The sequence below is a fragment of the Aedes albopictus genome, chromosome 2, assembly GCF_035046485.1.
Source record: "Aedes albopictus strain Foshan chromosome 2, AalbF5, whole genome shotgun sequence".
Lineage (NCBI taxonomy): Eukaryota > Metazoa > Arthropoda > Insecta > Diptera > Culicidae > Aedes > Aedes albopictus.
Genome location: NC_085137.1, coordinates 36,729,346 through 36,751,267, shown reverse-complemented (window position 1 = coordinate 36,751,267; position 21,922 = coordinate 36,729,346). Strand labels below are relative to the sequence as shown.

The 21,922-nt window shown below is 38.6% G+C and overlaps 1 protein-coding gene across 2 annotated transcripts in view; it reads right to left on the bottom strand.

Annotated features, from left to right (window-relative positions):
- Positions 1 to 21,922, bottom strand: part of LOC109622323 (elongation of very long chain fatty acids protein AAEL008004) — a 106,457-nt gene that overhangs the window by 17,356 nt on the left and 67,179 nt on the right. Inside the window, exons 2-3 of one of the 2 annotated variants that reach the window (XM_062849470.1) lie at positions 21,485 to 21,612; positions 85 to 584 (exon numbers count right to left, since the gene is read on the bottom strand). In XM_062849470.1, the coding sequence (XP_062705454.1) occupies positions 85 to 342 (258 nt within the window). In that variant the 5' untranslated portion in view covers positions 343 to 584; positions 21,485 to 21,612. The remainder of the gene's footprint in view (positions 1 to 84; positions 585 to 21,484; positions 21,613 to 21,922) is intronic. The other variant, XM_029876720.2, reaches the window with a different exon arrangement.

Below are 21,922 nucleotides of genomic sequence, written 5' to 3'. Positions count from 1 at the left end.
TTTGTCTTAATGATGTTGAACAAATAAATGTATGTATCCTCATAAGATACCCTTACATCTCATCGCAATATACTATGTACTCACCTCATAGAACAGGAACACACTGACCAGCACCTGGATGAAGTTGTACACGACTAGGGTTTTCTGCATCTGGAACGGCTTCCGGTTGGCCATGTACTTGGGACCGAAGTTGAGCACAAAGTACAGATAGCTTGCAATGATGGTCAAACCGGGCACCGGGGACGATATGAGGGGCCAATGGTTCGTCCGCGGATCGGCCAAATCCGTGAAGATGTAGTCCCAGTAGTTGGCCGAAGCCGTGCCATTGATCGCGGATGACATTTTGGTATGTGTGGGGGGTTTATTTGGCTTTTTTTCCTAAGTAGGCAGGCTCACTGGTAAGGTAGTTTTCTCTGGATCGCTTTGGAAGCACGAGGACTCGTCTTAGCTAAGTCGAATAATTGATTACGTTGGGTTTTCGCTAACTACGAGTAATTGACATCGGTTACAGTAAGGCTATCGTGTAGCACACACGTGGAAGAAATCTGTTTCTGGATTCAACTGCAGCTGGGTCCGTTAGTTATCTGAAAAGAGAGGCGGAGAGAAGGTGAACCCGTTAGTGAATATTTAATGACCGAAGCAGGAAGATGATCGGAGTAGGAAATCGGAATCGTGCGCTGGTGTGCAATAGAACGATTAATGTGACAGACTTAAATGAGAGTTGTTTCCTGATTTAGGACAAGTTTCTTTTCCGCAAAACTGTTAGTATTCATGTTAGGAATATTGCTTTCTAAGCGTTGTGTTGACTGAGGAGAAAAAAACTCCTCTTTTCAAACTTAGAAGTAGGAGTCCTTCGCTATACTTGCTATGACTTTCAGTGCGGTCGGTAATAGATATGGATTACAGTGGCATAGTAAGGATTGTTTAAAAAGCGACGTTAATATTTTAGTTTGATTTCCACACTCTTAAAATTTTTCCAAAGATACTTGAAAATAGTTTCTCAGATAAGTATTAGAAATTTCCTGGAGTTAATGGAAATTATATGCCATAATTGTTAGTTTTGAGCAGAAGCATGGCACCCCCATTAGATACGCCAGTGAAATACTGATCTGTGCTAATAGGACGAATGGAGAGTGACTAGGTACTCTCGAAAAGGCATCAGGCAGCAACATACCAATCATACCCGAGTGCGCTAATGTGGTTGGCATTGAACGGAATACCTACACCACAGAGAGCAGAGCCAGGCCAACTAACTCACTGATCGTTCAAATTAGGCTCGTATGTCTTTTTAATGCCAGCATCAAACCGAGCAAGAATCGCACCGCCGGGATAGACGAACATTTCCTTTGCCTGAATCAGCGTGAAACAAGGCAAAAACAACAACCTGCGATTCTAGCTACGACGACCGGCAGTACAGTTTTGTTTGTATTGCGGTTTTCGGTCTGGGTTAGAATCGGTTTATGCGTGTACATATATGGTGGATCGGACGACGACCGACCGACGGACCAACCGGCAAGAAACATTTGCGAGTGCAAACAACTTTCAATTAAGTTCCGCACGGTGCAAGATAGGAGCACCAACCAACCCGACATCAGCGTGGTCAACTCGATTGGATGCAGTTTGGAGCTTTTGCGTGGTGCTTGTAGATGGTTAGACGCGCTTGGCACGTTTATGCTCGGTGTCTTGCGGGGTGGTGGTACATGAGATTGGGGAAGTGGACGTACAAGTTCAATGGCCTTCAAACGAGTGAATAATGGAACGTTCACGATAATATGCTGTGAAGCTGGGTTTGATAAGTTTTTTTCTCTTGTAGGCTATGATTGTTCTCTAATCAGCAGTAACGTTGATCGTTGCATGACCGAATGTTTAGGTAAATCTTCTTTTTTATGCTTTTCACTGTATGTAACTAGTATGCGATCATTTGGGCAGAGGGTGCTATTTTGGGCACTTCCCGCTTTGTGAGATATAGCAGTAAGTGCCCAAACGGCCCCAAACACTATAACTTCTTTTGAACTGATGACCCAGGCAACCAGGAGTTGCATAAGGATGCATGCATACATCGTATAAGGTACTGTTTTAAGTTACTAGCGCATATATGTACGAAGGATAGGCAATTTTCATCGCATACGATGTTATTATTTGAAATCATCATGATGTTTCTGGTAAAGTCGTATAAGAATACAAATGAACTTTCATAAAGTATAACTAAATTGTAGTAAACGGTATTCTGATTTTTTTTATTGCGATGAACTTGTGAATGAAGCGTGCGAGGGAACCCGCAAAGTGTCAAACAAAATCGCCTAATTGCGTACTGCGATGAATATACGACTTCACTTGCTACTTTTCTTATTATTTCTTATTATTATTAGTTTAACTCACATTAATGTGCGAATGAAACCACATAAACCGCATAAAATTAAACAACGCATATAAACTCGTAAAAGCTAGTATCGTTAATGTGGACCTAATGCGAATTGATATGCGATAACAATGAAATAGTTGTTGCTTGACTGCAGATGCAGTGCCAGAAAGCTACAAGAAAGTGAACAGTCATCATTATGGCTATAACGTCATTATTTTCGTTTCGTGGTCCTGATAATCAGCAATGGGTGGCGCTTATCGGAAAGAAGTGGTGGAAGCTGTACGGGAAATCACGCTTCGATGCTTTTAACTCCAGATAGTTCAACATTGTGGTGGCAAGAATTCTTTATTTTTCGAATATTATAAACTCACATAGAATGTTGTATTACGTCGCAATAATGCACACCGTACAGGGGATGGCCAAAATGTTTGGGATAGGTAACTTTTTTTCTCCAACAAAAAAATTCAACATGCTGTAACTTTTCATAGTGTGCATCAAAAAATCTCAAATTTTGACTGTTTGTCAACCTACTATATGTGCATCTTTGGTACAATTTTGGGCTCGATTAAATAATTTTTCGTGAAGTAAGAACCGTTCGGGTAAAACACTATTATTTAGACAACTAGTTTTTGAGCTGTCATATCTCTGAAACCAGTGAACCGAATTTAATGATTTTTTTAACGATCATCAACAATATATTGATACTTAATACGACGTTAAAAATGTAATATTTTCTCACGGCGAATTAAGTTATACCCGATTGAAATTTTTACCCATATAGAGGAAAATAAATCAAATTTACAATACCACACAAAAAATACTAAATGTGTTCTTCCTTCAATCTAAATAGGCTCTAATATATCTGATAAGAGATAATTTGACGACAGAAGTGGAAAATCTTTGAATATAAACACTAACATTTATAAACATTGATGTAAAAAAATTACAATGTTTCGAGAAAAATCCAAAAAGTGTAAATCCATGATAACTTTTTTCAACGTTTAAAAAGTACCTATTTTTTAATTGCTTGTGAAGCATTTACATATTGTTGGTGTACGTTCAAAATTTCATTCAATTCGGTTCTCTGGTTTCCGAGATGTGACAGCTCAAAAATGTATTGTCTAAAAAATAGTGTTTACCCGAACGGTTCTAACTTTGCGAAAGATTAATCAATCGAGCCCAAATTTGTACCAATGATGCACATATAATAGGTTAACAAACAGTCCAAATTTGAGATTTTTTGATGCGCTCTATGAAAAGTTATAGCTATTTGTTGAACTTTTTTGTGAGAGAAAAATAAGTTGCCTATCCCAAACATGTTGGCCATCCCCTGTATATTGCATAAGATATCACTTCAAGTCATATAGCGTACGTATCGTATATGTAACGTATATATTGCACTACATCGACTCCAATTTTGTATGCATATGAAACTTTTTAGCATCTTATGCGTATAACACGGTCATAAACTCCATTACACGTGCAAATTTGTTGTCTGGGAAGCAATTCCCTCAAGGAATTCTTTTTGCTCAACGATTCGAAACTATTTGAATTCCTTAGCATTCCTTAGAACTTGTGATCATTATTTATCCATTTTGTCGTCTTTTTCTTCTTGGCGTGACATCTCAGTAATAGTGACTAATTCTCAACTTAGTATCCTTCCAGGCACTTCTTCATTTGTGACTTCAAAGCTTCCTTGAAACAACAAAAACCTATAATATTACTAGAGAAATTTCCTCACTAGATGGTGCTGTAGTATAATTTATTTGATTTTATTTCAGCTGCACCAAAACAAAGACAATTGTGATGCTTTCTGAAAATAAGTTTATCTTGTCAAATTTGGTCCGGTAAGGCAATTATTAGTACGAAATCTTACTCAGAAAGGGGGTAGTGGGGTAAAACAAAAAAACTGCTGTTGCTAATATCTCATCTCAATGAGTCGTATGAATAAAGCGAACTTTACCACTTGTAGTATTATTCAGAAGTAAGGTCCACAGAGTTTTCTACACACCTAGTTGGTGTGAGTAAAAAAGTTTTCGAACGTGAAGTATTTTCTTTTTTTTTTTTTTCAAAGCATGAGCGTTCACAACATGCGAGTAGTGCCAAACTGTCAAAACAAATCCTGTACGCGTAGTGTTACAGATTCTTGCCGGAAGCTCCGCCTAGAATTTGTATATTTATCCGGATGATTGTTCGGTAAGCAAGTTGAATCCAGTCGAATCTGGATATTCGTATTGGAGGAATAAACATACATTCCCGGCAAGCCCACGATTCCGGGAAAAGGCTGCAAATTTCAAGTGGACGCGGATGATTCTGATCCATTAATTCCATCAGGGATTCTTTATGAAACTCCTAAAGAGATAGCTCTTGAAATGCCTTCTAGAATTCCTTCCTACCTTTCATGACATTTTTCTTAGTATTCCACATTTAAGTCCTCTCTTAGGTTCTGCCAGATTCCTACCGGTAGACTTCAGCTGTTCCTCCGTGCGAACTTTCCAGGATTCGTGAATGCTGACTGGTTTTGCCCAAAATTTCTTACAGATATTGTTGCACGATTTCCGTCATAGGTATAGTCCCTCGCGCATTTTCTCCCTGAGTTCCTGTAGCGTCCAAGAAATTGTCACAGAAGATTCCTCCAGGCTATTTCTCAGGTGTTGTTGCAGGGTTTCTATTAAAGTTTCTTCCGGGATTCTTCTTGTATTATTTTCGCAAATGCTTTCCCAAAAGTTCCCCAAGAATTTACACAGGAGTTTTTTTTTTGAATCTCCACTAAAGCTTCTCCCAGAATTTTTTTTATTAATTTTTTGCTGCAATTCAACCCAGAATTTCTTCTAGAGCTTTTTTGCGGAATCTTTCCTAAGATCCCCCACGGGGTTACTCCCGATTATCTCCTGCAAACTCTTTAAAAAACAAATTATCGTGAGCTATTGTCTAGAGTTTCTTTTGGGTTGTTTCTTAAAGGTTATCCTGGGATTCAACTTGACGTTACCCTTGAGATTTCATTCGGAGTGACTCCTGGAATCTTATAAGATTCCTTTCAGTAATGCTATGTTTTTGGAGGTCTTCTCACGATTTCATTATTCGGCTTTTACAGGCTGAGAGTACTTGGTGTGTTGTCCTAAGATTTGATGCGTTTTAAGAAGTTTCAGAGAAATTCAGGATCTCCAACGTCGCACCTGAAACCCTCTAAGCCCTCCTAAATAGTTCTGCAATCCCATGAAGCCACCTCAGCCTCCCTGAACCGCTGATACTCCATGGAACCCTCTGAAATCTGTTCAGACAACCTGAAATGCCCCTGGACCTTCCTTTAAATGTCCTGAAATCTCTAGAAACCCCCTGAAATCCCCTGGATCATCCTGTGACGTCCCTGAGACCCACTGAATCCCCTCTAAGCCCTCTTGAGATTCCCTTACACGCCCCCGAGACTCCCTTTGATAACCATGTGTCCTCTAATTCTTTTAAATCCTCCTGAGAACACTGAAAACCCCATGAGACCCCGTAAAATTCCACTGAAAAACCCTGGGTTTTCTCCCAGGAATCCTTGAGCTACTTCCCCCCGAGCTTCTTCAGGAATTCCTCCAATGATTTCTCCCGAGATTTTATTTATTGTTTTTTCTTGAATTTCCTTTGGTAGTTCCTCCTCATTGATGTCCCCTGGGATTAGGGATGCCAGATGAGGTTTTGAAAAATCTATATCACTCTTTCAAAAAAAAAAAAAATAAATAAATTGTATTCTATACCAATTTTTTGTGAAAAATCTGTATCCCATACAAAAATAAAATAGCCCCACATGCTAAAAAATCTGCATTTCATTTAAAACGAAATCTGTACGAAAAATCTGTATATATGATAAATCCCTGCCTGGGATTCCTGTAGTGGTTCGTCCCAGGATTCCATTAATGAAACCAAGGGATTTCTCCAAGGAATTTCTCCGGTTTTTTTTCACGGTTTATTCCTGAGGTTCCATCAAAGATTCCTCTTGGATTCTTTCTGGATTTTCTCTCGGGATTGCTTCAGAGATTTTACAGGGATTCTTTTATTTTATAGATTCCTCCCAAAGTTCATTTAGAGGTTCATCAAGTATTCTTCCAGAGATTCTTTGGAAATTCAACCGGTAATTCGTTCCGTAATACCTTAACTGATTTCTCATTTAGAATTTCCGGTGTTTCTTTAGACATTTCTGCTGAGTTTCCGTCAAGGATTATTTCTGGTAATGTTCGTTTTTTTTGGCTCCTCGAGAGATTCTTTTATGCAATCTTTTCGGAATTTTCCCGGGATTCCTTCAGGGATTTCTCTTGGAACACGTCCTAGGTTTTCTGTCAGCATTCCTTAAGGAATTCCTTTTGGGATTCTTATATTTCTTCCACGTTTTCAGGAATTTTTTTCACGAAATTTTCCCGGGATTTCTTTTGGGTTTTTTTTTTCAGGAATTCCTTATTAAGATTGCTTCATTGATTTCTCTCTGAAACTTTCCAGATATTACTCCCAAAGTTTATTTAGGAACTTCTATATATTGTGATTACTCCTGGATCCTTTCAGGGATTCCTTCAGAAATTTCTTCCGTTATTACTCCATTGATGTTTCTCGAGTTTTTTTTACAGGAATTTATGACAGTATTTTTGAGGGGTTCATCCCCAGATTCTTCAAATTATTTCATCAGAGAAACTTTTCTGTGATTCTTCCCGCGATTTCTTCGGAGATTCCTCCAGGCATTTCTTCAGAGACTCCTTCTAGGATTTCCTCAGGTATACGACTAGCTAGATTTCTCCTGGGATTCTTCCCCAGGTTACTTCAGGGTTTTTTCCAGGATTCCTACATTAGTTTTTTTCAATTCGTCCTTCAATAACTTCTTCAGAGTTTCTTCTGGAATTCCTTCGGGAGCTCTTCCAGGATCCATTCAGAGATCTCTCCCGGGATTCTTTCGGGGATTCCTCTTAGATAATCAAACGGATCCTTTTTGTGTCTCTCTCAGGGATCACACCTAGATTTTCTTAGGGATTTCTCCCAGGTTTTCTTTATGGATTTCTTCAGTTTTCTAGATTTCCCATTTATTTTTCCCTACATTTTTTGTACGGGATTTCTTCCAGCATCCAATCTTCCGAGATTCTTTCAAGGAATCGATCCGAGATTCTTTTATCAACTTCTTTAGGAATCCTTTTTGGGATTACTTCATAGATTCCTACCGGAATTGACTTCCGGTGATTATCACTAATGGACCATGTTTAAAATTCGTTTGAAAATTAAAATAAACACTAATCTTGGTGGTAGTGTAGGATAAAAAAAAAAAACAAAATTTGCATTTTTTTCATTAAATTTTTGAATGATTCGACTGGGATTTTTGATAACTATAGGAGATTTTTTTGCTCCAGTTACCGGAAAAGCTTTGAATATTTTATATCTTTACCAACGTTTCGATCATTGGGTTGAATCCATCTTCAGGGTTCTATTGCTAAAATCTCAAAAATCGGTCGCAAAAACTCCACGTGCCGTCGTATGTGTGGGCATTTTTGTAGTTCTCACGCAAACGGGATGCTGCATGATGGTGCTATGATGCAGCAGCCACTAGTGAAAAATGGAAAGATATATTAGCGCATTTGCCCAAAAGTACACGCGGCAAATCACTGAGGAAAGGAACAGCCGCGTTTTTTGCTCCTCTTTTACTCAATTCTTATGGGAGATAACATTGCGGCGTTTCCTCAAGTGCGGTTGTTCCTTTCCAAGAGGATTTGCCGCGTGGAATTTCGTGCAAATGCGCGTTTGGAACATTACAAAGGCCGCGCGGTGTATCATATTCAGCAAACCAGTCAATAATATACAAATAAATTGGTGAGCTCGCTTGATGCTATTATCTATATATATATATATATATATAAATGCAGTGGCATACGTGGGACCGCGCATAACTTGCGAAAGGAAGGTCCGATTTTGGTCGTCTTAGTTTTATTCTGTTAGTTTTCACCCAAGGAAGGTTTATGAGTCATAAAACATGAAAAAATTGAGAGTTTATGAAAATTGAACTTTCATACATTTTGACCGGGGACTTGGTCTTGGCTAGAAACTTCAAACGTCAAAAAACGCAGTAGGCAAGACAAAGTTTGCCGGGTACAGCTAGTTCTATGTTAAAATTAATGGTAATTTAGAAGCTGACATGAATTTCATTAATGTTTTTATTATTGCGATAAGTGTTTGTTTATTCTTAAAACCTATTTTGTTTACCCGAACAGAAGGGCATACCATGCAAATACCGGGCAAAGAGCAACCTGTGCTCTAATACCTCAAGTTGGTATTGCTATATTATTCTACGCAATGTTATGAGAACACCACAATAATAATTGGAGGTATTTGATCAAAGTTAGGTATTGATGTGAAATTGTTGATTTAGCTGGGAAAATAACTGAATAATAGTTGTTATAGTTGTTATTACTTCATGGAGCTCTCAAAAAATGTTCAATGAAATAGCTAGACATGTTATGACTTTGTTATTTCATACCTTCTGGATAACAAAAAGATCACTTGAAATTTATGGTATGCATTCATTATGAAATAACAAGACTTGTTGTTTTTCAGGTATTATTTATACTAAATTATGGCATTTATTTCTGTTGTTTTGCCTCTTATGTGCACCTAATGAAGGGCATATCAAGGTATAATGTTATTTAGGATAAATACTTCGATATGTTATTTTATTGCTATTTTTTCTGCTCGGGTCCGTCGCTTCAAATAACGACATTAACTTGTAATTTGGGAGATCTTATATAAAGTTGATTACGTTTTGCATTTAGAACAGAGAGTGTTTCCTGGAGGCGGTACCATTCAATAGCTAACACAAACTACTTCCCGCAACAGTCGTGGAGAAGTAGAGATAATTTCGATCTCTAGTAGTAACGCACGTCATCCTTCCCTTCTTCGATGACCGCAAGGACCGGTATCATTATTGAATTAATAAAGTTTTGAATTCTCGAAGGTTACATATAATATGAACTACATCAAGAGAAATCAAACCTAAGCCAATATTAGTAACACGATCTAATTTTAGATTTTATAAAACATTGAACTACAAGGAAGAGTCATCACCGGGAAACATGTTCATTTAGAGATCTAACATATAAGTATCCACTTCCAAGTTGTAATTCTGTCAGTCTCAATTAGACATAGTTGTTCATGGATTTGCACTTGAAATCCATAAAAAACAACATCCATTCTTCATCCGCATTTGCGGAGCCACTTGTCACCTAGGTACTATAATGTCATCGTGGTGTATGATCACATTTGACCCGCGCCAGAAGCGCCAATCAAACGGTAGGCCCGGTAAGGCGGCAATAATAAACAGCCAGCAACAGCAAACACACAAACGGTCACGACTTTACTATGGTGTACCTCCACCGACCAACCACCCCACTTTAGTCATCAGTTCGTCACGGTCCGGGGAGATGTGGCGCGCGACCAGCAGCACAACTGCTTCAATGTCACCAGCACCGCATGGCATCGTCTTAGCATGCAGGCAGCCAGCCATAATTTGTCAGCGGCCGGCGTCGTCGCTGCGGCACAGATCATTAGATCATTGGCTTTTTATGGCGCTCGCGCGCACTGCACTATTACCTCTCAACTCAACTCGACCCCATAGCTAAGAAGTACCTATAAGAATTCCGCGATGACGGCGACGACGTTCAATGCGCCGATTAAAACGGCTAAACATTGTGTACACACTAAACGCTTTCAGCAATATTTTGCTGAATTTTGCCGAGCTGAAGGCTTCAGCAAAAAAAATTGCTGAATTTTCAGCAAAGTTTGCTGAATTTCAGCAAAACGTTACTGGTGATCAGCAGAGTTTACTGAACAAATCAGCAAATTTTGCTGAATTTCAGCAAAATTTTTGCTGAAACCTTCAGCTCGGCAAAATTCAGCAAAATTTTGCTGAAACCCTCAATCGATTTTTTGGTGTGTACCTGCCTTGCCTGCCTCGCTTGCCGGTGTAGGCTGCACACGGCGTTGCTTCTGGTGGAGAGTGCTTTTTATTAGTTGGATCGCGCCGCCGGAAGAGGAGCTGCACAGCGTGTGCTTGTTGGTACAAATAGCAATTAGACAGGGCCGGTGTAGTCTAAGAAATTATAAATCGCTAAGAGATTTAAACATTCTATAGAAGTTTTATGAGACTCATTTTCTACCTACCATTGTTAATAAAAATGTTTTGCCTTTCTCGTACACTAAGTGTACTGGAAAGGCTATATGTTCACTCCAAAAATGACTTTTTGATAGAAGGCCCGGAGGGTCGAGTCATATATACCAATCGACTCAGCTCGACGAATTGAGGTGGTGTCTGTGTGTATGTATGTGTGTGCGTATGTGTGCATGTGTGTGAACAAAAAAACTCACATCACTTTTTGGCAGTAAACCTCAATCGATTTTAATGACCGACGGTTCATTCGACGCGTAGTCTGGTCCTATAGGTTAATCCAACGGAAGCTAACGATCCCTCCGCATCTGGTGGCAGGAATGAGATCCCTATGAAAAACGTGACTCATCCAAAATTTCACATGGCGCAGCATAGGCAAAGTGAACTTTTTTCACTTTTTCATATCGAATTCCGCATTGTAGAGGAACAAACGAGCACTTTTTGGAAAGAAAATTTAATTCTCTTTCAGATGTGCTTAGATCCGGTAGGTACTTACGAACAATTTATGTGATTAAATTGAGGAGCTCTTGCTATTACTCCGGCGGACAATCTTCCGGATTTTTTTTTAACTGCCCGATCCGATGTCTGTCGGCGTGGGCACCGAGAATGATGATATTAGAAGCCATTGCCAATGGAAAATAGCAACTATCGGTGCAAAATATGAGTAAATTTTGAAGACAAAAAAGTTGATTTTTTATGTAAACAAACGAATTTCTCCTTATCTTACTCAGCGCCTCTACTATGGGGGACCATTTGGATTCACCTATTGTTTCTTATTAAAAATGGTTCGGATCGGTCCAGCCGTTCCGGAGTTATGGTTCCGGATCGGTACCCCTGGAAGGGGCCAGACATGAAAATGCAACAAACCCATGCATGCGACCCATCAAACCACGGCATTTTCAATTATCTGATGAACGGTAAGCAGAAAAATAGTCTAAGACCATATCTTAACCAGTAGTGTTCCGGAACCGGTTCCGGAAGTCCCGCCGGAAGTGGCCAAATATAAAAGTGAACATAACCCATTCATGAGACACATCAAACAATGGCATTTTCGGTAACTTTCGTTCATCAGGTTAGCAGGAAAATAGTATCAGACAATATATGAACCGGTAGTGTTCCAGAACCGGTTCCGGATGTCCTGCAGGAAGTGGCCAAATATAATAGTGAACTAAACTCAAGAAAGCGACATATCAAACAGCGGCATTTTCGTTAACCTGTTGAACAGTTAGCAGGAAAACAGTTTTAAACCATATCTGAACCGGTAGTGTTCCGGAACCGTTTCCGGATGTACCGACGGAAGTGGCCAAATATAAAAGTGAACCAAACCCATGCATACATCAGAGTGCGGCTTTTTTGATAACATAATGAAAGGTTAGCAAGAAACTAGTCTCTGATCATAGCTGATCCGGTAGCGGTTCCGGATGTCCCACCGGAAGTGGCCATATATAAGAGTGAACCAAACTCATGCATGCGACACATCAAACGGCAGCATTTTCGGTAACCTGATGAACGGCTAGCAAGAAAATTGTCTCAGACCAAATTTGGGACAACAGGTAAAAGTGACTCGAACCAATGCGAGACACCAAATCGCGGTTTTTTCAATAACCTAATTAACAGTTTGTCAGCAAAAAGTATCAGACGCATATTTGGGAGAATCGGTAGCGTTGAAGAACAGGTAACAAGTGCCCCACTGGAATGGTAAAATATAGAAGTGAACCAAAATCATGCATGGGGCCATCCATTAAATACGTCACAATCACAGGGGGAGAGGGTTTTTAAAGTGTGACAGCAATGTATGAAGTATAGGAAAAACCCGTACGAAGGGGGAAGGGGGGTCCAAAATTCCCAATTTCAGCGTGACATGCTTAATGGATGCTCCCCATGCAACACATCAAGTCGCGGCTTTTTAGGCAGCCTGATGTAACTATGGCTGTAATATCTGGGACAACCAGTAGTGTCATGAAATCGGTTCCAGGTGTCCGCCGGAAGTGGTCAAACGTAAAATTGAACCAAACTCATGCGGCACATCAAATAGTGGAATTATGAAAGTGAACAAAATCAATGTGAGCGATAAATCAAATCGTGCCTTTTTCGATAGCCTGGTAAATGTTGGGTACCGCCAGTCGGGGTGCCATTCGCTCAAAATAGGGGTATTAGGGGCATAATGGACACCCGGGGCGAAATGGACACCCCTGTTTTTGCCGAAACCGTTGACTTTTATGTAAAACTTTTAATGCATAAGTGTAAAGGAACAAGTCATTGTTCTATTTTTCAAAAGTACCAGTTATATTCCTTCAAAATAACCAAACTATCATTGAAATTGAAGTATGTTTTTCATATGGTGGATTTCTTATAATTTCGAAGCAGCAGCAAATAAGGTATTACGAGTGTTGGAGTGTGTCCACCATAAAAACAAGTGAATTGTTAGCTTAACTACATGTATACGCAGATTTAGCAATGGATGAAATATTATATTTTTGATCAGAACTTATTCAAAATAGCAATTCTAATGTTGTAGTCGATTCGGGGCGAAATGAACACCGGCAATTATAAATGGATGTACGCGCGTTGCATACTGTTAGGCGTTTTAAAGAGTTTGGAAAAAATCATTCCGATTATTTTAGCCTAAAATTTATTTAATTAACTTTGAGGTTATGTAAACTCGTCTAAGATGGAGTATTATATCTATGGTATTGATCTCCGTAGGCAAATTACTTAACTGGTTGATATTATCAAACATACAGCATAAAATATGCAGGGGTGTCCATTATGCCCCGATGGGTGTCCATTTCGCCCCGTACCTTTCCTGCCAGCCCCAAAAAACACTCGGTTTACAATTCACTATTTCTTCACGATAATGACATTCTACCTGCTGCAAATTATTGAAATACGTAGGAAACAAGTTAAAGTTGTAAACCAACTGATAATATGTTAAGTTTTTGTCTGTTATACAGGCCTAACATACTCATTTGCTTAGGGTGTTCATTATGCCCCTAATACCCCTACTAACATTTATTAAAATGATTATTAAAAAGTGGATAGTATTTGATAAATATAACTTGCGTTGACCATCCGCTGTAGAAAAAAGTTACATTTTGTTGATTATCTATTAAGAAAACGTGATGTGAATATCATGGTTAAGCGTACTGTACAAAATCGTCATTTTAAAATTGCTAGTAGAAAAAGCTGAACACCGATCAGTACGAGAACCCTACAAATGTGAATTACAACAACTGAGAGTATTTATATTATTTTATGGATAATACGGTGTTTGTTTTAGAAATAAATGTAAGATTCAAACTAAATCTATATATTCAATAGTTTTAATTTGCAAGCGATATTTTCTCACATTGAACAATTTTGTTTGACTTTTCGTATTTGGCCCAATGTCACCCCCTAGAAGGGGTAACATTGGGCCAATTTCAATTAGGTTATACAGTAAAACCTCCATGAGTCGATATTGAAGGGACCATCGACTCATAGAAATATCGAGTAGTGGAACAGAAATCCTTTTGGAGACATTTTGGAGGGACCATCATAGTAACCCAGAAATTATTTTTCAGTATGGAAAAATTTACCTCCATGAGTCGATATCGAGTCAAGGAACATCGACTCATGGAGGTTCGACTGTATTATTGTCGAAATTAAAGTTGAAGCATTTATACTTTAACCCTTTGGAGACGGATGGGTCGTATGTGTCCAGCCGAGAAAACCGACCATCACAAACATGTTCTAGACTAGTGATGTTGCACCTAGAGAGGTGAAAATGGCGTCTCCAAAGGGTTAAACGATCCTAAACAACATAAAACTGAACGTGTCTACTAAATTCAATTTTGATTTAGAGCTAAAATATTGTTGTAACGACCTACAAAGGGATGGACTATGCAGTTTTGGTCCAATGACATCCCCACTGACGGTAAGATTGAAAGTGAAGAAATGGTCGTATTCATATATGCAAGAGAATAAAGTCGTGACCAAAGCAATCTCATCAAATCACACCATTTCAAATTCATGCGGTGCACAGTGGTCCAGATTTGAAATATGTGGCAAAAATTGCCAATTCATAGTAGTCTGCTAGTTTTAGCCTAAATGAATAAGGTTCCAGTATTATTAAGACCTCAATTTCATTTTGATTGCATTATCATTATTTTTCGATTTCTTCGAACGAAGTCCGAACAAAATAACTCTTTTTCATACAATTTAACTATATGTCACCATGGCGCTAATGTTTTGGCAGCTTTTTGCACTCGTTCAATCGTTACGTGTCCGACAACCTTTTTCCTTTTTTCTTCACCGTGCTTTTCAAATAGGCGCTGGGTACCCGGGTACCCTGTCAGCCACATAATAGTTAAACTCATTTATGTTCATTATTAAAAATGCTATATTTTTCCATCAGCAGCTACTCAGTACCGTAACAAGATACAAAATCAACATTTTCAAATTCTTTAGAAGCTATTCAATGATTATGACATTATAGACGAGTGCTCGATTACTGTAACCCATTAGATACATGTACAACAATTGAGTTTCTGTCAGCTTTTCCCAAAAACTGGACCTCTGTGCGGTGTTAATATAAAGTAGGATAGATCAACTTATTATGGAAAAATTATAATTTGTCGCATCAACACTGAATAAAGTTTTTCCAATCTCCTTTTGAGTCTAAAATTACTGTGCACAATTCGGGTGCAGCTGGTTGAACCCTCGCTCTTCTCATTGGGATTCAATATTGAATGGAAAATTTACTTTTTCTGCTTTTTTTTCATAAGGTCAAATTATGCATGAATCATATTAGGCGTATAAGTATTCTCAGGATCGGTAAACGTCGACGGAATGATCATGAGTACATATTCGACGAGAAAGGCACTACCACCACTAGGTGGATTAATCTGGGTTTTTTTTTGTAGCTTAATAACCAAGATCATACTCCCAAGAAAATTCAAACTTCACATGTTGATAGGGCATATACGTTCATTTAACAGAACTTATGAATATTCTAACTCTTCTAACAGACTACCATAGCTTAAACGCTGTCTGTAAGCCACGTAGACTAATTTTTGGTCTTTTAAGAATTCTCTTCCTCGGCGTAGTAGAATTTCTTCCCTAACTTTTTTTTTCAAATTTGCATGTACCGTAGCCTTTGGTCCGATGCATCTCAACACACTCTTTGGATGGACGGGCTCTTTTAATTATTGTAATCTTTCAGCTCTCGAAATGGGATTCATTTATCTCTCCAAACATGGTTCAACAACCCTTTTTCATGAACTTCCTCCAGCGTATAAGTTGACTGTTGGTTTGAACGTTTGGAATCCGCAGAAATTCGCGAAGAAATCCTTGAAAGAACTACTGGATTTTTTTTCTGGAAGAATCCTTCGAGGAATCCAGTGTTGTCATGGTAAAATCAGAGCTGGTTACTCAAGATTTCCAAATCTCAGCGCCCCCTATAATGTAAAACCCTCATAGAAATGACTTCAAATTACTGAAATTTTCACGATTTTTCTGTAATTTTTGCGGGAGGGGCGTTCTTGCAGGTACTTTTTCTATGAGTTCATCAATAAATCTTCTAAAGATTCCACCAAAAACAATTTTAGAATTTATTTCTTCTCCTGTTGATCAAGAATTTTCTCCATGATTAGCTCCATGTATATCGCGAGAAATTCCTTTAGGGATTCTTTCATGGTTTATGAATTTTTTTCGGATTTTTTTTTTTTGTAAAAAGAAGATTTTTGCAGGTAGAAAATCCTTAATCAAGCAAGATTTGTTCAGAAATTCATTCTGGGATTCCTCTAGCGATTATTTGGGAATTTCCTTCAAGTGTTGCTACGAAAGTTTGTGCATGTATTCTTTCATGTGTCTCTTCAAATATTTCTGTAAGATTTGTCCACCAAAATTCTTCTGGAATTTTTCAAGAATTCTTGAATTTCCCAAGTTTTTTCAAGGATTTGCTCCAAAGATTTCTTAAAAAGATGCAATTCCCGAAAAAAAAAATGGTAGAGACTCCGAGATTATTTAAGAGTTTCATTCAAAAAATGTTCTAGGATTTTTTTTTTAGAAATGCAGAGTTTCGCAGGAACCCTTCCAGGAATTATTGTTCAAATTTCTCCAGAGTTTCCTAAAAATGAAAATCGATTGAGAAATATCTGAGATATGGCAATCTAAAGTTGACTAGTTTGTATGGGAAAACGACTTTGGTGCATTTTTATTGTCCGATACTGCATCTTAAAGTAGTTATCCCAGATTAGCTTAAGGACTGGAGTTATTCCAAAAATGCTTGTCCAAGAACCGCTCTAGAAAATTTTCCACAATTTATTCTAGAAATCTTCAAAGTTATAACAAGGAGTTTTTTAGAATTTCCTTTAGGAATTTCTCATGAAATTCTTGGAGGAACCCTTAGAAAATTTTCCGAAAGAATCTCTGTAGGACATTTTTAAAGAAATTTTCCGACGAATTTCTGTAAAACTCCATCAAAGAACTGCTGAGGAAATCTCACACTGAAATTTCTTAATAAAACCCTTAAATTCTGATGAAATCTCTGAAGATATTTTTGAATAAATCCTCAACAGAATATCAGAAAAATCCAAGCGGACATTTTGGAAATATCTTTGCAGGATTTTTTGAAGAGATCTCCAGTAAAGTTTCTGTAAAAAACCTCAGGAAGTACTTGCAAATGAATCTCCAGAGAAGTATCTGAAAAAACCTGGTAATTTTTCGGAATATACCAGCAGGAAGTTTTGGGAAACTTTCTAGAGAAATCTCGTGTTAAATTCCCCAGAAAATCAAAGAAAAGTTTGTTATATAATCTTTGAGAAAATATCAGAAGAAATCCTTTAATACAATTCCAAAAGGAGTCCGAAGAATTTTCTTAAAAAATTATCCGAGAAGAAAATTTCCGGATGAATTTTGAACTTTTGATTTTATGAAGAAAAGTGTCCCTTAAGCAATTTGCAGACATATTTTTAAAAAAATCCTGTAGAAATGCTTGAAAAAACACCCAGATAAGCTTTTGTAAATATCTTTTGAAAATCTCGAGATAATAATAAAGTAATTGTCGTAGAAATTTAAAGGAAACATTTCTGAATAAGTTTCTCAAAGAATCCGCCGAGAAATTCTTTGAGTTATCTTTTACGAAAATTTAGGAGGAACTTATGGGGAAATACATGGAGAAATATCTGGAGGAAATCCTCAAGGAACTCTGTATGATCTCCTGTAGTAATTCCTGCAGGAATCTTTGAAAGAATGTATAAAGTAATCCCTGTAGAAATTTGTAAAGGAATCCCTGCAAGAATTCCTAGAAGAATTTCTGAAGCAATCACTGACGGAGTTTCAGGAGAAACTCATGGAAATTGACATAAAATAATTCCTAATTTCTGGAGAAATTATCAATGGTCTTTCTGAAGGATACCTTCTGAAAACATCCATGGATCAATTTTGAAAGCAATTCATAGATGAATTCTTGGTGGAATCCTTGTACAAATTTATGAAGGTATCTCATAAAGAATTTCTGGAGAAATCTTCAGTGAAATTTCTTAAGAAATCTTCGGAACACTTTCTGAAGAAAACTTCCAAAAGAAGTCTGTGAAGAAATTCAAGAATTCCTGAAAGAATTCTTGTACGGAGTTATGAAAGAATTGATGGATGAATATCTGAGGAAAGCCATGGCAGGTTTTCTAAAAGAGTTCTTGGAGAAATTTTTTGAGTATTTTTTAGAGGTAATTCTAAATAAAACTCTAGAGCAATGTCTGGACATATTCATGGCAAATGTTCGAAAAAAAACTTTCAAAAGGAAACCGTAAAAAAAATGCTGGAAGGATTTTTTTTTTAATATTTTCTATTGGAATCCTTGGAGCAATTCCGGAATTCCAAGTAGAAATTTGCCAGGGTATTCCTGTCTGAATTTTATAAACTTCTCTGGGATATTTTCCGAAGAAATCGCTTTGGGAATTCAAGATATATTTTTACAGGAATCCATGGAGTAATTTCTAAAAATATTCATGAAATGTTTTCCAAATGCATCCTTTCATAAATTAGTGGAAGAATCTGTCAAAGAATATCTGACGAAATTCAATGTTTAGTTTTTGAAGCATTTCTTACAAGATTTTCTAATAAAACCTTCTGAGAAATTTCGGAGGTATAGCTAATGAAATATCTCAATACATTCCAGTAAGGAACTCTTGAAACCTCAGGAGAAAATTAAGGTGTAGATTTTTGATAGATTTTTCTAAGTTTTTTCCGAGGAATTTTATGGAGTGGGCGATCATGCTGATAGGATATTAATTTTGTTTTGTTTTTTTTTTTTATCACCAGAGCTGGTTACTCACCAGAGCTGGGAGTAACCTCGTTGACACCACTGGGGGAATTTATGGATCAACTGCAAGAGGAATTTCTGGCAATCTCATAAGTGGGAGATCCCTGGAGAAATTGCAGTGGTCTGTAATCAGTAGAGGGCGCAGAGGGGTGCAGCCCCTGGAAAATCCCAGGAGAAATTCTAAGAGGATTTTTTGGACTTTTAGACACATTCCTTGAGGAATCTTTGGAAAAATGAATAAATGGAATGCCAGGAAGAATTTCTGCGGAAATTTTGAGTAGAAAACAATCTTTTATTGCTACGATTAGCTCTTCATATTATTAGTTTAGGTTAGGGTAAGTTTAAAAAAAAAATCTGACACACAGGTGAAAAATAAAGCCTGTAAAACATCGTTATTGCTATAGGAAATGAAATGTAATTTTGATAAAAGCCTAAATTTATTTTACCAAATTAAGATGGTAGTGTGTAACAATTTACAGAACACCTAGTTTAAGTGTCGATGAATGTAAGAACTGTTTGAGACAAAAATAAAATTTAGTAAAAAAAGGAAAAAGTGACAAAAAGCAGTAAGCAGAAAAAAAGGCCGGGGCCCGAGGCGCAATTGGTCACACGTTTGACCATCTGCTTATGTCATGGGTTCAATCCTAGCCCCGACACTTTCGTCAGTTGCTCTTTCCCCCTGAGAGCAGCTGACACCGACCCTCTTCTGAGCCCATGGCTCAAATGGATCCGGATACTTGAACATCGGCGAACGGCAACCTACAATGGACCCCCAATCGAACTGGAAACAGAAACAATCAACATCCTCGTGCTCATCATTCTTCCATGATAGGGTAGGAAATATAAGCAGCGGCGCGGGAACCAGTTCGATATAGTACAATTAGAATAGAATAGATTTAGGCGCTGTACAAAGTGTAAGTACAGCTTCCAATTGGAATCGCTCACGCAGTGCCCTAGTGGGCAATAGAGCTGTAAATAAGGTTAAGTGATTGAAGAATAAAAAAAAATAAAAAAAACCTAAAGGCGGCCCTGTAAAAAGGGTGATTGATTTGACGATTACCACGCATTGGAGCACAGTAGTGATCGACCGGCAACAGCGGATGCAGTTAATACCCATTAACATGAAAGCATAGATTCGGACACATGCGCTGCGCACACACATTCCTCAGCTGCAACTGCGCGAGGCGCCGGTCAAGACAATTTTGCATATGCCTACATACATATGTGTATCCAATAAATGCTCACCATCGGGAAACAGGTTATGTTGCAATGCGCTGCTTCGATTTGTGGCCACGCTTCGGACCATTTGAATATATGCATTGGCGGTGCACGGTTTTAGCGCAAATGTCAACAAAACTTCAAGGTTAGATGCATGTTGTAGGTGAATGTGGCAGAGAAGAAAAATAAGCGCAGCTTTAGCGTAGAGACCACCGTAGACCGGTAGTGTGTTGTTGATCGACTGGTGATCGATGCTGGATGGAAGATTATGCAATGCAGGCATGTTAGCGGGCTTCCTTCGGATCGGATAACTCTCGTCGTGACCTTCGTCGCACTGTGTGCGGCTGCAAATACGCTACAACCGCGCCGCTCGGTAGGCTACGTATGTGATTTTCCGTAACGAACAGCACGAATTGGCGCAAGGTTGGACGGCGGATTCCTCCGGATCTCTGCAACTGTTCGGTGGCTGCTAGACGCGGTTTCACCACCTGCCGCCGCCGTCGTTGCTAATTCGATTAGAAGCGGTTCTATTAACACTACCGTTAAGATATCATCTCTCACCACACCACACTAGACGGCTACATCGCCCGACGCTACGCCGCACTCGATAAGCTAAGGGTCGATCAGATTACAGCCAGTGCCGAGATCGTGATCGTGATGCCGCGCTTGATTGTTGTCGATTTCCAGAAGGAAACGGAGAACATTTTTGTCTAGATTCACGCTTGCATCGTTGCGCCGCCGGTGTGCGACATGGATTCGTTGGATATGGGCTTGGGCAGTTGAGAACCGTGAACACTTGCACTAGCGGAAAAACACTTGACTGTTTACGCTGCAGAACGATCGTCTGTAGAACATCAGAAGCCCTTCACGCTAAAACTGCTCAGCACTAAAATGTGTAAGACCTACTCATAAGTGCATAATTTCCAGACCACACAAAAATGAGTGACAGTTACACATTCTCAAAAAACAGCTCGTACACTCGTCTAGATGCGAAATGTTGATTTGTTTTTGTTTTCCAAGGTCACTAGTAAACCGAGCTAGATTGGCGTACAAAATTTTTGCGAATTTAACGATTTTGCGGACACTGGAGCTGATTTTGTAAATGTGCAAGGGTTACACATTTTTGGTGTAGTCTGGAAATTATGCACTTTAGTGCTGAGCGGCGTTAGCGTGTTGAGTGGGCTGCAACAGCGGAATGCATAAACACAAACAGTAGCACGATGCGCTTTCCGGTACTAGTTAGAGGAACTAATGGAGTAATTGAAGTACCTCTAATTGAGTTTGCCTATTAGACCCGATCACGCTTAACCATTTACTTCTTCCATCCACTCGATGAAAACATTGTGTGATTTCATTATGCCATTCAGGTGTGACAGAAAACCATAAATACCAAGAGCCTCAACTAAGAACCTATCCTTAAGGTACTTACCTCTGTCTCATATATCCCCTTTCAATAAACATCGAGGATCTTCAGCACACCATCACATTGTTCCGCCGTAGCTGATTAACAGAGCTTATCCAATAAAGCCCCGAAATCAAGACGCTAATTCCGCTATGCTGTGTAATGACCATGAAATGACGAATAGAACCTAATTTAGAACCTTCGCGAGATCTTTAAAGCTATACACACATCATCCCGCGAACGTAAACCACGTTACTTAATCACCGAGGTGCCATCAAGGTCCGTTGCGATTACCCAGAAAAACAAAAACACACTTAATTAAAGTCGCCGCGAAGAACTGCTCCGAAGAATCACTTCCAGTCCAAAGAAAATACCAGTTTGTCCCCTGCCGAAGCTTACTGCCGACTCATGCCGATAATTCTCGGCGGTTTCAACATCGAGTGCTACATATTTCGATTGCAAAAA